Source organism: Penicillium angulare (genome assembly GCF_028827245.1).
Source record: "Penicillium angulare strain IBT 27051 chromosome Unknown utg000001l_segment0_segment0, whole genome shotgun sequence".
Lineage (NCBI taxonomy): Eukaryota > Fungi > Ascomycota > Eurotiomycetes > Eurotiales > Aspergillaceae > Penicillium > Penicillium angulare.
In genome coordinates, this window is record NW_026623160.1 from 2479565 (window position 1) to 2495763 (window position 16199).

The 16199-nt window shown below is 49.0% G+C and overlaps 8 protein-coding genes across 8 annotated transcripts; 4 read left to right on the forward strand and 4 right to left on the reverse strand.

The window, feature by feature from the left end:
* Positions 1-375: 375 nt before the first annotated feature.
* Positions 376-1374, forward strand: N7478_000870 (basic secretory family protein; the record flags this gene model as incomplete). Its single annotated transcript, XM_056917085.1, has 1 exon — positions 376-1374. The coding sequence occupies one exon, from the start codon at positions 376-378 to the stop codon at positions 1372-1374; it is 999 nt and encodes a 332-aa protein (XP_056784965.1).
* A 496-nt stretch (positions 1375-1870) lies between these two features.
* N7478_000871 (mitochondrial 54S ribosomal protein mL44) lies at positions 1871-3028 on the reverse strand (the record flags this gene model as incomplete). Its single annotated transcript, XM_056917086.1, has 1 exon — positions 1871-3028. One exon carries the CDS (start codon positions 3026-3028, stop codon positions 1871-1873), a length of 1158 nt encoding a protein of 385 aa, XP_056784966.1.
* A 285-nt stretch (positions 3029-3313) lies between these two features.
* N7478_000872 (uncharacterized protein) lies at positions 3314-3746 on the forward strand (the record flags this gene model as incomplete). The annotated part of the gene is made up of 3 exons (XM_056917087.1): positions 3314-3361; positions 3420-3602; positions 3689-3746. Exons 1-3 carry the CDS (start codon positions 3339-3341, stop codon positions 3744-3746), a joined length of 264 nt encoding a protein of 87 aa, XP_056784967.1. The 5' UTR covers positions 3314-3338.
* A 143-nt stretch (positions 3747-3889) lies between these two features.
* On the reverse strand, positions 3890-5228 carry N7478_000873 (ribokinase family protein; the record flags this gene model as incomplete). The annotated part of the gene is made up of 3 exons (XM_056917088.1): positions 3890-4749; positions 4809-5069; positions 5156-5228. The coding sequence occupies 3 exons, from the start codon at positions 5226-5228 to the stop codon at positions 3890-3892; spliced, it is 1194 nt and encodes a 397-aa protein (XP_056784968.1).
* Positions 5229-5574: 346 nt separating this feature from the next.
* capA (adenylate cyclase-binding protein) lies at positions 5575-7407 on the forward strand (the record flags this gene model as incomplete). The annotated part of the gene is made up of 4 exons (XM_056917089.1): positions 5575-5621; positions 5738-5993; positions 6059-6360; positions 6417-7407. The coding sequence occupies 4 exons, from the start codon at positions 5575-5577 to the stop codon at positions 7405-7407; spliced, it is 1596 nt and encodes a 531-aa protein (XP_056784969.1).
* An 855-nt stretch (positions 7408-8262) lies between these two features.
* On the reverse strand, positions 8263-10597 carry N7478_000875 (uncharacterized protein; the record flags this gene model as incomplete). The annotated part of the gene is made up of 2 exons (XM_056917090.1): positions 8263-10233; positions 10337-10597. The coding sequence occupies 2 exons, from the start codon at positions 10595-10597 to the stop codon at positions 8263-8265; spliced, it is 2232 nt and encodes a 743-aa protein (XP_056784970.1).
* Positions 10598-11310: 713 nt separating this feature from the next.
* Positions 11311-11993, forward strand: N7478_000876 (uncharacterized protein; the record flags this gene model as incomplete). The annotated part of the gene is made up of 2 exons (XM_056917091.1): positions 11311-11440; positions 11509-11993. 2 exons carry the CDS (start codon positions 11311-11313, stop codon positions 11991-11993), a joined length of 615 nt encoding a protein of 204 aa, XP_056784971.1.
* Positions 11994-12125: 132 nt separating this feature from the next.
* Positions 12126-15278, reverse strand: N7478_000877 (exocyst subunit SEC5; the record flags this gene model as incomplete). Its single annotated transcript, XM_056917092.1, has 2 exons — positions 12126-12851; positions 12903-15278. The coding sequence occupies 2 exons, from the start codon at positions 15276-15278 to the stop codon at positions 12126-12128; spliced, it is 3102 nt and encodes a 1033-aa protein (XP_056784972.1).
* Between the last annotated feature and the right edge of the window lie 921 nt (positions 15279-16199).

Here is a 16199-nt window from a genome sequence, read left to right on the forward strand (position 1 = left end):
TACTACCTACTTTCTAAAATATAAAATACTGTCTGATGAAGTTGGTGTTCTATACTATATGATATAATGCCCAGGTCAACTGGTGTACATACATCTTTCTTCTCTGTATAATCTCCAATATAACGTCTCTTCCTAGCCTCTATATTAGTCTTTAAAGAGTGAATAGAGCCATACCCAGCAACAGGCAGAGCCCTGAGAATTGACATGGGCGTTCTTCCCAAAGCGCGTTATCCCCGCCCCAGCTCCCCACTTTCCGCATCCCATGGCCGATCTCGGCCCATGAACCAGCGCCTCCAACATTGTAAACCCTCCTAGACATTCAACCGGACTATCACCTTGGCATATCTCGTCTTATCCTCAAACTAGAATCTTATCATGACAGAGCTCACTGCAAGTTCAAGTGCAGCCCCTACGGCAACCTCCAGACCCAACGACAAGTCACAAAGGTCATCAGAGCACAAGGAAGGAGACCGCTGGCAGAATTGCAACTCAGATGACTGGGACCACCAAATTCTAGTATCACGACCAAAGATACGTCTTCACGCACAAGAGCTACGACATCCAGCATCCAGCTCATTCTTCATTCTCATCCCAGACCTAGCTTCAGTCCTCGATAAAGCTCTGGACAGTATCGTCCAATCCATCTACACTTCACCAAAATGGCCTTGTCCAGATAGGTCCATGGAAGATTTATACAAAGACAGACCTAGATTTCGTCCCTCAATACCTGCAACTAGATCCATTACTATCTTTCTTCGAGACTTTGGGGGTGTGGCCTACACCACAGGAACGGAATTAGACAACGACCATAAAGAAATTCATTTGTCGCTTCCGTATATTCAGCACTGTACATCGTCGAAAAATTCAAATCCATTGCACGAGTTACATGGTGTTTTGACGCATGAACTTGTACATTGTTATCAGCATACTGCACCTCCCTTTGCTGGTGATGGTGGGCGGAAGATCCCTGGTCCACCGGGTGGCTTGATAGAGGGGATTGCGGATTTCGTGCGACTTAAGGCGGGGCTTGCGCCGCCTCATTGGAAGAAACCTCAATCTGCGGGTGACAGGGCGGATAAATGGGATGCTGGATATGAGAAGACGGGGTACTTTTTGGCGTGGATTGAAGATGTATGGGCTGGGCGGGGTGCTATTGGGATGGTGAATGATCGGTTATTGCGGGTTGGGTATTTGGGTGAGGGGGATGATAAGGAAGAGGCTCAGCCTGGTTTTTGGGAAAGTCTTTTTCGAATTGGAGTTGCGGATCTATGGGAGGAATATGGTAAGTGGCTTGATGCTGGTGAGGATGCTCCTGGAGATCATGAGAAGGCGTGTGGGAATTGGGAAGACGAAGTCGTGAATCCAGAAGCGTAGATCTGACTATTTCATGATGTGTATAATGATTGAAAGAAGCTAGATTCATGCCAGTGTTCAATCATATCAGAGTTTATTTTGAAATTTGGATTTTATTGATGTAGTACATTTGATCGAAGGGCACCTCTATACACCGGTGCCGAGATCAAAATCACACGGTGTCAATCCCTGGTATCGACCAATTTATAGTTGAGATGGGAGGAGACGTGGGAAAATAAGCAAGGCACAATGAGACAATGATGACACAAAAGAAATTCCAATAAAAAAGACACCAGGTGAATCGAAGGAATCGCAATTCCCATACTATACAGTATCCAGTCATGCAAAAGACAGGAGAAGAAACTCTTTTTTCCCACACGGACCTGCTTCCCATGCAAAATCACAGCAAACCGGAGAGAAAAAGAGCAGGAAATAAAAAATAATAAGAAGACATGAAGGAATATGGTACCGTGCCTCTAGTAATTGGGCACACTATTTCAAGACATACGCACACCCATTAAGAGATCACCTCACCCAGGTCAACGTGGGCGGGGTTCCATGGTGCGGCACCTTCTTCTTCCATTGAGCTGGGGACTCGCACATTGAGAGGGCTGTAGAGGTACCAGCCCTTAAGGGCAGCAAGGGCGGCACGCTCACGAGCCTCAAGCAGGCTGGCGCCAGCGCCCTCACCCAGCTTGTCCTGACCAGAAAAGATACCAACGACAAAGACAGGGTGTCTGCTAAGACGACCAGTCTCGCTGATAATCTTGGCGACGGGCTTCTCGAAGTTCTCACGCGCGCACAGACGGGTCAGATCACGGGCTGGCTGAGAGAAATTGAACAGCTGTGAAATGTTCAAGCTTCTGGAGAGGAAGTGCTGCTCGAAGAAAAGCTTGGCAGCTGGGCGGCCGGCGTGCAAGTAGATCGCACCCATGAGAGCCCGCACAGAGGTAGCACGGGCTAACTCAGCAGGGACACCCACGCCCGAATTGCTCGAACCCTTGATGGGATCACCAAATTCATCATCGTAGACAACCTTTGAGGTGACTGTCTTCCTCCAATTCTTGCGTTGTCCGTTCTTTTCGGTCTCGGTATCCAGTACGGTTCCAGGTGGAACTCGCTTGAACTGCAGATAACCAGGGTCGACTTCTCCACCGGGCAGTGTAGCGAGATCTACACCCCATTCCTTCGACATCGCTGCGAGGGTCTTAGGTCCAACATAGGCGTACATAGCGGCGAAAACGACGCTCAGAGGTAGACGGGGATAGGTGCAAAGGAGGTGTTCGGAGGTGTAATAGGTGAGAAGATCGTGACCAAGTGTGGCGAGCGATTCATTGTTGAAGTCGACATTAGAATCCGCTGAAGCGTCCACCAATGTTCGCGCGAGCGTTTGGAGAGGTAGTCGAGAGGGAAGGTAAAGGCGAGCGTGAAGGGAGGCAAGTTTGGCGGAATCCAACGCGGCATTTACCGGGGGGGAAGGGTATTGAAGGTGGGCGCTACGTTTGTGAGCATTTTCGAGACGGTACTTCAGTTCGGGTGTTGATTCTTGAACAGCAGCGACGGTCGATTGATGCCGTAAACTCCAAGAGCAGAGATGTTGATGCAGTCTGTTGCTAGTCCGAGCGCGCGGCGAAAGGACTGTACTGCTCCATCTTTGGAGCTGCAGTCGCTTCATTTAGGCGACCGTAGGCAATACGAAGCACAAACAAAAACAGAAAATGAAATCGAAATGGGCCCACGCTGCGTCAATGGAAGGATGGGGACTCGGAGGCATGCGGCCAATTCACGGGGAGAGAAAAGAGAAATTGTTCTAAGTCACGGGATCGGTGGTCGTGTGAGTACACGCTAGTCCAGATACGGCATGTAAGGCTTGGCGCTCAACCTTCGAATTGAACGGCCCTCTCGGCTTCCAACCGCAAGATAGACCTACCCCATCTTGTCCCTCCTTTTAAACACCCAACGACCCCGTCAATTCCACATTCACAATGGGTGGTGGTGGAAAGATCGCGTATGTTTTGTCATCTGGAAATATCTATGCTTGGTACTGATGAATCATTGCTCTACAGGTACCCCAAGGAAGTCTGGTCCCCCGCCGGTGGTTGGTACTCCCGCCCAGCAAACTGGAAGGTCAACACTGCGATCATGGGTGCTTTCGTCATTGGCATTGCTGGCATGGCCTTCAGCCTCAGCGCAGAGCGTGAATACCGCGACAAGATGCCCGAGCCTGGCAGATTCTTCCCTAGCCGATAGTCAGTTCGATCCCCGACAACGCCTACGTCAATTCCTTCCAAGTGATTATTTTTCAATGCTGACATTCGGATTCTTTACAATTTAGCTGGAGTCGCCAGATCCGAGAGCACGAGGCACAGCAAGCCGCGAAGAACGAGTCATAGAGAACAGGACCATATGCTGTTTGGTAGCCATGGGATGGTTTAACAGCGTGACAGGACATCTTCTTTTTTATTTTGTTTTTACTATCATTTCCTCATTCCCTGGCTGTACGAAAATAGAAGGGCGTTCCTCATCCAACCGTTGATCAATTGGCCAACAGGTGTCTCTGGGGAGACTCTTCAAATGTCTTGTATAATCGCTGCATGTATAGGCGGACCCGTTCCGTGAATTCAGTTTGATTCCAAAGTTCTTTCCCATTTTCCACGGTTTTCTCGGGCACACCGATCTGTTCCACTACAAAGCCGGCAGCGATTGTTGCGCAGATAAGTGCGCCTAACAGATTGCGACCATGGCCCCAGGAGTCCATAGCTTGCTCCCAGTTGCTCGAGCCTGACATAGTAGAGTCAATGATGTCGAAAGGCTCCCGGCCTGCTGTTATCATTCCCTGGGCCAATGCACCAAGGAAAGAATTGCCCGCGCCGGTAGGGTCAACCACTGCTGTAGCACCCAGAGTACCAGGTTGATGGTAGGCGGGAAGCCAGACTCGCTGGGCCCTTGTGTAAGCGTAGCTCCCTTCCTTGCCTGCTCGAATGACGATACACCCATCGCCATTAACACCAACTCCGGTATCAAGAATCGTCTGAACCAGCTTTTGGCTGTTATCGCTCTCTTGGGTCCATCCAGGCTGATCAAACATCATCCCTAACTCGAGATGATTAGGACTGACCACATCTACAACCTTGTTTGCAGCAAAGAATTTTTCTTGTTCTTCGGGAGTGCAAAGATCAGGTACAGGCTCCCAAACGAAAATGGGACGTTCCAAAGCATGTTCAGTATTCGGTGCTTGGCCCGCTTGATGCAGTTTCTGTCGTCGTTGAAGGATATCATTTACAATGGAGATGCAACGTGCTGGAGAGCAAACCATATGAAAGGTGCGAGACCACACCTGTGTGTCTGATAGCATATGGGGCTCCAATCTCAGTTTTGGAGTGAGGTATTTGAAGTCTATATATAACAACAGTTAAAGATCTGCATTCTAGCATGGGTGTAATGAGACAATATACCTCGTTTCTCGTCCGGGTGGTATCCATTCCATGCTCTTGTGGTAAGCCTACTGTGGTCTTCTCTGATCACACAGTCTGTTCCCCATGATTTGATCGCTTGGAGAGTTTCTTGTGGAAAGTCTGAACCCACATCCACTATCCAACTCACAGACCGGCCATGCTCTGATCCTGCAACCAAACGGGCTCCTATGACCGCGAAGGAGGCAGCTCCTCCAAGAGCATTTTTGACATCTGGTCTGGTACCCCCAAACTCAATATCATCTATACATAAAAATAAACATGAGTGCCTGATGCATGGTTACATGGGTGCGGGGTCTGGATATAGAGATAAGAGCTTGACGACGTACCTAAAATGAACATCCCCAATGTACAAAACTCAACTTCGCCCAATTGAGCATTGTCTGTATTCGTCGTGGTCATGGTAGCGAATATGAGGTCTATTCACCAGCAATAATTGAACCAGTCTATCATTGCAGTCAGAGAAAGATATTACACTAGTGCACGGCGGAGGCCTAGGTGTGGAGCCAGACTTCAGTAATTACGTTAGGTACCGTTGCTGGGCCAAGCTGCGGGAACTCGGGGAACAACTTGAACTCCTTTCACCTTCACCTTCCAACACTCGAACACTTGAACGTTAGCAAGGGTCTGAGCCTTGTGATACTTCTTTCTCTTGGTCCTTCTTAGACCCCTTGCCGAAGTAACACTATCCTTCGGCTTCGTTTGCGCCCCGTTTCGTTCTCCCCTTTAGAACAACGTGTTGCCTAGCATGGCGAGCAGCGGCCATATGCATAACTTCACCACCCTGATCAAGCGGTATGGCTTCCTATTTCTACATGGACTCTACTTTGATGCCCAGTCACGGTTTTGTCTCAATTCTGGGCAAGGCTCCTCTTTGCGCTGAAACTTGCGACTGACCACGGATCAAATAGGCTCGAGGCGGCGACCTCCCGCTTGGAGGACATGGCGATGTCCATAGATGACCCCAACTCTCCAAAGGACAGCAGTACTCCTGCTGCTGCTACACCTGCAGTTCCCGAGCCTCCCAAGCCTGCTCCCCCGCCACCCGCAGCTCCAGCTCCCGCTCAACTCCCGCCGCAGATCCAAGACTTCGACATCTTCATTAAGGATGATGTCCAGAAGTTCGCGAATCTGGGTGAGAAGATTGGAGGACTGATTTCAGAGCAGGTACTATCTTTAAAACCCCTCTCCGGTTACGTCTAGAGATTGGCCGCTGACCCTGCTCCATTTAGTCTCAAGCTGTCCTTCAGGCCTTCCAGGCTCAGCGCACCTACCTCTACGTCACAACGAAGGCTAAGAAGCCCGAGCCTCAGCCCGCAGAGCTTATGACCGACCTCCACAAGGCTTCCGATAAAATCAATAACGTTCGTGAGGCAAACCGGGCCTCCCCGCTATCCAACCACTTGACTGCCATCTCGGAAGGGACCATGGGTCTGGGCTGGTTCTTTGCACCCAAGCCTGCTGCTTTCATTGAGGAGATCATTGGTGGTATCCAATACTACGGCAACAATGTGCTGAAGGAGTACAAAGAAAAGTACGTCTATATTTTGGATAATCCTGGACACTAGAGAATTGACATTATTTCCCCAGAGACCGCACACACGTCGAATACATCCAAGCATACTACCAGATCTTCAAAGCGCTTCTGGCCTACCTCACAAAGTACTACCCAGGTGGCTTGACCTGGAACAACGAGTCCGGGGTCTCGGCTCTTGAGGCCCTTCAACAGATCAAGGGCGGATCTGGCGCCCCAGCTGGAGCAGGACCCGTTCCTCCTCCCCCTCCCCCTCCACCTCCCCCGCCTGTCCCATCTCTAAACGTCCCTGGCGGTGGTGCTCCCCCTCCCCCTCCTCCCCCTGGCATTCCACCTGCACCCGCTCCTTCAGCCCCGGGATCAGACATGTCCGCCGTGTTCGACCAGCTTAACCAGGGTGAACAAATCACCTCTGGCCTCCGCAAGGTCGACAAGTCCGAGATGACGCACAAGAACCCTTCTCTGCGTGCTGGCTCCACTGCGCCGGAAGGCTCCAGCGCCAACCGCGGCAAGTCACCGGCCCCTAGCAAGAAGCCCAAGCCGGAAAGCATGCGCACGAAGAAGCCTCCCCGTAAGGAGCTGGAGGGTAACAAGTGGCTGATTGAGAACTTCGAGGCTCCGGATGAGATTATCGAAGTCTCAGCGGCACAGAACCAGTCTCTTTTGATCTCGCGTTGCAATAAGAGCATTGTTAAGGTTAACGGCAAGGCAAATGCTATCGCTATTGACAACTGTACTGGCCTGTCTATTATTGTCGACTCCCTTGTTAGCAGTTTGGATATCATCAAGTGTCCTAAATTTGCGCTTCAGATCGATGGTATAGTCCCCACTGTCCTGCTGGACCAGGTCGATGGCGCTACTATCTATCTCGGACAGCAGAGCTTGGCTACTGAGGTCTTCACTAGCAAGTGTAGTGCTGTGAACATTATGCTTCCACCCAAGGAGGGAACTGATGATGATACTAAGGAATGTCCTTTGCCGGAGCAGCTGAAGAGTTACATTAAAGATGGTGTTCTGGTGAGCGAGATTGTCGAGCATGCTGGCTAAACTTTTGCTTGAAAGTTGTTTTTGAAATGCTTGGTGGACTATTTTTGTGTATCTCATATGGATACGTGTAGTAGTTCAGCAAAACATTGAAGCTTGTCTATGTATGTATAGAAATAATAGCGCTTGTCTGGTATTTTCCGAGGATATATATACTCAATCATATTCCCTGGTTGATCCTTCAAAAGTTTTTAAGTATTTCAAGTTATTCTCGTATCAATCTTCTTCAAGTTGCATGGGCTTTTGACCTTGGGGAAATATGTAGACTTGGATTCCAAGGTTATAACTTTGAAGGCGCAGAAAGACCAGCCTAAGTAATACTTCGAAAATGAAGATATTATTATTTGCTGTGAACTAGGTACCTACTAATTTGGTAGAAAAAGGAAGGACATTCGAGAAGGAAAACGCCGAGGAATGCAAATATCATGGAAAAGACCACAAATGGGAGTAATATTGAAAAGTAAAGATAGTCAAGAACGAGAGGGTATATATATTCAACAGCCAAGGCGCCTGTCATCCTGGTCCGAAGAAACATCTGCGATAGAAAAATGAAAGACAAAAAGAAAAGGAAATTTTTTTTGTGCAAGTCGGACCACCAAGTCGCGAATGAAATGTATTATTAACAGCAACTCACCTGTAGGAATCAAACTGTGACGGTTAGTATATCTGAATAGGTGTCGCCGGGAGACCTGGCGACTATTGTTGTTATTGCCATTTAGAAGAACATGAAATGAACAATGAACTTTCATGGCTTTCTGCTGGTTTTACTCGTCACCTAAACGTCGCTAGGTGGACAGTATAAATACTTGATGAGGTTGTTGATGGCTGTCTTTGAATGTGTACAGCTCAGCTAAAACATCAATTACGGTCATACGACTCCTGCAAGTGGACATCGAGGCCACGAAGTCTTTTTGCAAGAAGGCTTTCGCCGGTTTCCGATGTACCCTGGGAAGAAACAAGGTGACCTCCATACCCAGCATCGCCCTTATTGAGCTTATTGTAAAGCGCGGTATCGGCCGGCCGAAAGTTCTGGGGCATTTCCTGGAATCCCATTAATTCTGCTGCTGTCCAGTGCAGAGCTCCATCACTCGGTGATGAGACGTGTTGGCGAAGGAAAGGAATAGTGCCTTGGCCTGCACTACGTCTGCGAAGATTGTTTTCGGTGGCCATTCGAGCACTAGCTGTTGATAGGGTGGGCTCTCGAGTAGGTTTGTATGGACTGTAGGGCGGGTCGGGTAGTTGGATCTCATTTCGTAGTTTTTCTTTGCCGTCTGGGACTCTGTTGGCGAAAACCACGCGAATGCTCGAGTGTATATAGAAGCGACCCCGCGAAGGGCTGCAGATGTTTATGTGAATTAGATAGCGGAGAGTAGGCTTATCTTGAGGGTTTTCGGTGACATTCAACGAAGCCTCGGGACGATCGGTGCCGTAGTTTTTTCGAGCACTTAGTGGCATATCAATGATCGGACCAGCCGAATAGCTTCTTTGTCGAATGAAGGTCTTGGTGCCGGGTTCCATGTCGCTGAGATCATATGGCACCAGAAACAACTTAACTGCTGTCTTGTGGGGATTTTTAATGATGATTTGTAGTTGGCCCTGCTGGGGAATTCGATAGTATCCGCCCGGGGGACACTTCGGAGACTCTGCTCTCCGGCTTTTTTTTTCTTTGCGCCGTCTGGTCTCTGCACCAAGCAGTTCTGGGACTTTGGATTTATCTTCGTTTGCGTCTTCAGGGGCTGGTGCCGGGCTATAGTTCCGTCTACGACGCCGGGTCGTGTTGGGGTTCTCCTTGGGAAGCGAATTTTCCAAGTCAATCTGCCCCACATAGGGGCTCGGACTGTCATCTGCGATGGATCGACCATTGCCTGAAGTCGGATAGCTGTAGAAAACGGCTGGGAATGGAACCGTAATGTGCGGAGGGCATCTTAAATTCCCCTTGCATTTGCCTTTCCCTAAGACACCTATTTGTGCAGTGAAGTCCAGGGGTTTGGATGGGTTCATGGACATTCGACCGCGCAAGATCGATTCTTCATATGATCCAACCATGGGTGCATGCGGCTTGGAAGATACCTCGGACGCAAGTGACGGTCTACGCGCTCGGTAAGCAGCGATGTTTGTTGTCGACGCCAATTGGAGGCTATATGCCGATGTCAAAGATCGCCGAGGAGAACCTTGGGTCGGGAAAAGTCCAGCATGTCCTCCAGAAGAACAAGGGTTTTGGATGTTCACAGCGCGCATACTAGGTGGGGGCGCTTGGAGATGTCTGAATGTTTCAGGCGGTAGGGTCCGTCGTCGGTTAGCTCTATCCGCTGGTCCAGGGGTTTCTACTGGGTCGACAGGAGAAAAGTCTAGATCCGTGTTGTTGGCTTGTTGAACGAGAGGGCTCGTTGGGGCCTTGAGGACGTAGCTTGACGAGAATGATCCCAGCGATGGTGCCCTAGATCGGGTTTGTAAACCGAGCTCCGGCCGTTGCTGTTCGGCAAAGGGATTTGCCTGCCCTAAGGCAGGCGAAAAAGCAGATGCCCCAAACCATGGTGTCGTGGGGGACGTTCCTAAATGAGGAAATGGGGAATGTGGACTGGGTTCTGCAAACCGAGGTCGAGGCGACTGCGGAAGAGCATCTGCAGCGCCCTCACGGAAATCACCCGAGTGCAACGCCGATCGGGGTCTTTGGATATCGGCCGGCGATCCTAGTTCCTCTGTTGGGTTTATTGATTCTGTATACTTTGGGGATGTGGATGATTCTCCATCAACCCCGGTTTCTGCTTTGTCCTCCTCCAGGGAGTCTTGAGACATACAGACCTCATTACTGTTGTCGCTATTTTGCGACTATATAAATTGTCAACTAGCAAGCTCCTAGCATACGAAGGGGGAGAGCTCTTTGATAATATTATAGTGGCATAAAGAAGGCCCTTATTGAGAACTAACATACCTTGTATTGAAGCCTCCAGGGCGAAGATTCTTTGATCCGATGTATAAGCTCCTGTCGTTCGTCACTGCTCCACAGTCTTGTTGGAGAGTCCTCTACGGACGGTGGTTGCCAATTTTCCATGGTAAAAGGTGCACTTTCAGATTGCCGATCTGTCTCATATAGATGTTGCTGAGAGGACCCTGTGGCAGACTGATCATGCTGGGAGAAGTCACCAGACCAGCCGGAATAAAGTCGGCGGTCCGGATCTGAGAAAAGAGGCATGGTGACGTGGATTTAATGGAGCTATAGGGCCCAACGCACTAGACCGGTCATCGCAAGGGGCCACCCAACGTGGCAAACAGTTAACCAGACCAGGGCCCTATTGGAGGTGGGGTGGTTGGGATGCGAAGAGCCGGGATGCGGTGTGCGTTGTTGGACGGGTATATGTCACTGAAATGCAAGTCCCCTGATGATTGGTAGGGAAGATAGCGGTTTCTGTTTTGACTCTACAGAGATTTTGGTAGAATATAAAGAGATGAGACACCTGGAGAGTAAGTGTCGGAAAGGAAATCCGGGAGAGAAATGAAACGGCTCCAGGTTTGGGAATGTATCATGTCATGCCGTCTCTCGGGATGAATCATATGCTCTTGTCGATAAGGTGCAGATCACCTGATTATGGGGCTGTTTGCTAAGGTTGCAATCCTTATTAATTATGGGGTTGAATTTGGAGAAAGGATTTAGAAAATTAAGATCTCATGCAATATTTAATCCTCTGCTATACATATACATATAGTATATGTAGAAATATCAACTAGCTTAGGAGTTATGTATAAAAATGTAAAGCGGGAGATCCAGACCGTTACTGGCGCTTGTTATCGGTTTCTCGGCGGATCCGCGATCGCCGCCAATTTTTTTTCCTTTTCTTCTACCAACTGCCCAGCAACGTCCACTCAAACTTCACGGACAAGACCAAGCAGGTTTAACGTCAATCAAAAATGGCACCAATACGTACCCGCGATGCTAAAAATGCATCAAAAGAACCTCGAACGGAGAGCGCTGTGAAGAAGCGCAAAGGTTTCAGCGTAGGCCCTGCCAATCTCCCCGATGGCACCTATCGACGCAAAAGTGAGCGATTTTCCCATTCAACTAATCTGCACTACGAGTGATTTGTTAAAATAATAACTGGATTCTAGCCCAAAAACTCAAGTCCGATCTCATTCAAAAAGCCAAAGTGAAAAAGGCCTACGCCAAGATTAAAGCCGAAGAACTCGCCACACAGCCTAAATCCGTATATGCAACTGCCGACGAGGAGCAAACGAACGAAGCTGCGGACCCTGCTTCTACAGAACTTCACCCGGATCGAGTCGCAATGTTGAATGAGCCTGCGCCTGCGCCTGCGCCTGCACCGGAGCCCAAGCCTAAAGCCGAGTGGCGCCCGCGGCAGGAAGGCCAACGAAGGGAGCGAAAGCCAAGAGAGTCGGCTTTTAAGAAAGAAATGGAGATTGCGGAGCAGCGGAGGAAATTTGCCGAGGCACGAGAAAAGGAGCGCGATGCTAAGGTGAAGGAACGTGAGGCGATGATTCGTGCGAAGCGACCGGATCAGTTTGGGAAACGGAGATTAGGAAGGGAGAGCAAGGCCTTGCTTGATCGAGTACAGCGGATTGTTGGACAGTCTTGAGAACGAATATTGTCCACAAAAAACAAAAGTATGGCGGCACCTTGCATTTTAATTTCATTTGTTTGATACCCGGTGCAAAGAACAAAATTTCATGAATCTTTTACAGTATGTGCTATGCTACTAAATAGAACGCTATGTAGATGTGTGTTTGTGTCCAGATCGAGGCTTGCGGAAACAGGCAAACTCTCCCTTTGTCCGGTCTCTAAGTCGTTTGAGTACGACTCTTAGCTCGCCCAGGTCGGCCTGCAATTTGGCGCGAGCTTCATTAGTTGTGCGACGATCCAATTCCACATAGATCTGGCTCTGGATTCCAGATGCTTCCTCAGTAGAGTATTGGGATAAGGTTTGGGCGATGAATTCGGTGTCCAGTGTGGCTTGCATAAGAGCCGAAAGCGCGAAGTTGTCTCGAGACCGGAAAGAATTAAGCAGAGCTGTGGAAATTTGAACCAGCAAGTGGGTAAGCACAGCGTGAAGTAGTGAGGTGGGTGAATTTGGTGATGCGCGGCTAGCACCTGCAGATACAGTCGAGGGGATGGTCGTTGAGATCTCAGTGTGTACTAAAACAAGAGCCAACAGAGTCTTGTACACGTAAGGGCGAACTTGATCAGGGCGATCAGTTTGGGGAACCCAATCTGGAGATTCGATACCAGTAGTAATTGTCTCGGTCAATAGGCCAATGGTTGGTGTCGTGTACGACTGGAAGAGCCGGTCTTCAATTTGCTTCAAGACGTCCCGGATCGTCTTGCCTTCCTCGGTCAACTTGACGGAAAATGAGACCTCAAAATTTGTGATTAATTGCGGCACATATTCGGATTGGAGGGCTTTGAGATTTGAAAGTGTAAGGAGGATCCTCACGTTCTGTGGCATGGTTAACACTTACGTCTTAAAAGATGGGGATATCAAACTTACTCTATCCTGTGAGTTCACAGAGTCGGCAGCCAGCACCGACAAAGCAGCGTCGAGAGCCTGACTTGCCATAAGTGGGCGAGTAATAACCCACTCGTTGTCTTCATCTGAGAGTTCTGCATGTTCCGCATTCTCAACTAACCCACTGAGAGCCTTATAGACACTAGAGACAAATTGAGTGCGAACCATCTGAAGTAGCTTCGCTGGCGGTTGGGTGACAACGTCAACGGTTCCAGACTTGCTCATGGCCTCAGAAATATAAAGAATCTTCTGCATTCCACCAAGGATTGCACTTTCAAAGCCGACAAATAACCCAGGCATCTTGGTCAGATCTCGTTTCTCAGGATCACGAGTCCAGTCCTCAAGCATCTTACAAACCTCCGCATCTTTGCTCCATGCAGTGCATGCAATCCGGGCAGATCTTTCACGGGCAACGCTCACCAGAGACTTCAACAGATCATAAGTCGATCCGCTAGTGCTGACCGGCCGTAAAGCTGCCATCTCACTGGCTGCTGTACCAACGATGACGAGGAATTTACTTAGGTAGTGAACACCACTCAGGGAGTTGGAGAAAGGTGGCCAGAATGCAAAGCCTTCCCAGTGTTCTCCGCGCTGTGGCGCGAGTATCGGCAAGTTCTTCGGATCCAGTTTAAATCGAGATTCTGTTGGGGTGACACCATGAGATACTGGAGTGGTAGGGCTCGGCGGAATGGGAGAAGAGAGCAGAGAGATATCCTCTGTTGGCGGTTCGTTGAAAAGTGCAAGCACATTATTTCGGATAAGGTTGACAAGTTCCACAGCGCCTCTCTCAAGCTCTTCCACATTGGCAGGAGTAAGTTTGTGATGCTTACGGCTCTCGCCCTCAAACCCAACAGGAAGAAGTCTTTGGCGACTTCCATCTATGAATGCATGTGCAACTTCCCAGAAATCAAGTAGCTCACCCACCAAGCCACCCTGGGAGGAGAGAAGACGGTCAAGATATGTTTTGATGCAGTCCCAAAGCTCAATGACGTGATCCGTATCTAGCCGCTCTTGAACGTCTGCTGAACCATCACGAGGCGCTAAGCGTAGGTAGGAGGCCACGGTTTTAGCGCTAGGTTTCTCCTCAGCAGCAAGTCTGCGTCTCAGAATCTCAATTTCGACCTTGCAGCGCTCACAAAAGGCAACTATCTTTGTCTTGAGGAATTCATAGCGGCTGTGAAGCCACGTCCAAATGGGATTATCATCAACGCCTAATTCAAGGAGGGCTCCGATCAGTTCCATATGCTCCTCAACGGGGCCTGTGGCAGTGCTTGTTGTGGATGTTGTTGGTGCATCACTAAGGCGCCTCCAAAGTTCGCGCTTGAAAAGGTGGATTTGTTCATCCACATCTAACCACATCCGTCCCATAGCCAAGATAGTATGCGCTTCATGGTCGGATAGTTGCCGACGGGAGCTGGAGGCCTGCTCCACAATACTCTTCGCCCGATTTGCTAATGTTCTGGCTTTGGTGTATTGTTCGAATACAGAATCGTAGTCACGCTGCTGAATGGACTTGGACAAATGACTTCCAATCTCGTATACATCGCGTTGTTTTTCCATTGTTTCCATAACTGACTTAAGAACCTGTTCCCGGTCACGTCCTCCAAGTGCGGGGCCCCACACTTCTTCAGCTTTGACAGACGCCTCCACGAGGGGAGCTCGGATACCTTTCAATCCATATTCACTTTCTTTGACGAGGGCGGTCTTGCGAGGAGCAACTTGGCTGATATTTGACGGAGAAGGTGATACGCCGCGCTGCCCTGACAAGCTTCGGAAATGGCCTGACCTACGCGGAGCTAGAGATTGTTCCTTCGCGACTCCTTGATCTCTCATTTCTGTATAGACACTATCAATGGTTGCCTTAGCACGAACGAACCGTTCGAAGTTTGCCTCCACCAGTACTTTCAGTGACGCCGACTTCTGGTCAATGGAGTGAGATAAATGGTCCAATCCCGCGATGAGCGATTCAATTGAGTCGGAGTGGTGGGCTTGGGAGAGAAAAAGGGCGGGAGAGAAGGACGTGGACGAAAGTAGGAAGCGCGATCGTTTACCGCTCTCTTCTTCCAGTCGTATACCCTTCTGCTTTAAGATGCGCATGACACTATCACCTCTGCCTAGCGGATCCGGTTCATCGTTCTGCGCATTCTCCCTTGTTTCCTTTCCTCGACGGGAGCCGTAGCCATTTCGCCAATCACTGGGTGTTCGTTCCAATGCGAAATAGCGGGACTTGCGGGGGCGGGACCTGGTCCGTTCAAGGGGCTCTTCATCTGATGCATTCTCTTCGTCTAGTGCTGTAGGCCATTCTTCGGGATATTCGGATGGTAGGTTGTAGTGTCTGGCAACATCAAGGTCGGACATGATGCCAGGTATGGCATTGGGAGTTCAACTGTTTGGAGTGGAGTACGGGAACGATAGCAATCGATTCGACGGACATATGGCCATACTCAGTGTTCACCGCCTTGTTCACCGCACGTGTGTAGCCCACATGGAGAAGCAGCTTATGTCTGCATCTAAGAGCTTGAAGACCAAAAGAACTTCATTTAATGCAAACACAAGAGATGTTAAATTTTTCCAATAGATGAAAAACACTATGCGAACTCTTATAATATTATTCTAATCATTCATTACAGAGAAACAGCTTCATTTCCCCTAATGGAATATATATCATGACATGAGCAAGGTTTGAGCATGTGTAGACACAGGGTACTTCCTTAAGTATGGGTCATATCACTGTGTTGCATGTACATTATCTTCAGCTGGTTTTCCCATACATAACTGATCTTAGCTGATTGATAGCTGCATCCCAATCAAAGTGGAGACAGGCAGATTTAGAATGGGGGTTATTGGCAGAACTAGAGCGGGTAGCTTTAACTGCAATAAAAATGCCTCACGCCTAGCGAGAGTATATGGACAAATTGTGAGATAGATAAACCAAGAGCCTCTCTGAACTTACCTAGTCTCCTATCTTGATTCATTTCATGAGTTCAAAGACTGATCGAGCTAAAGGGACCAGAGCTTTTGGATGTCGGCTTCTTTGTGTTTCTCGGGGAATTAGAAGGTTTCCTATGATCCAACCAGTAAGGTTTATTGATGTCCGAAATTAACTGATTAGGGGGCTTGGTAGTAGTATCTGTTCTAAAATCTACTAGCACAGCGCCCGACTCTTTCATGTCTGCATTGTGGATATATAGAGATATAGCGTCTTTTTGACAAAATAAATACGATGATTTGCTTCTTCAAAAGCGACGCCATTTACCAAGATCGCTTCAAATAGAATAA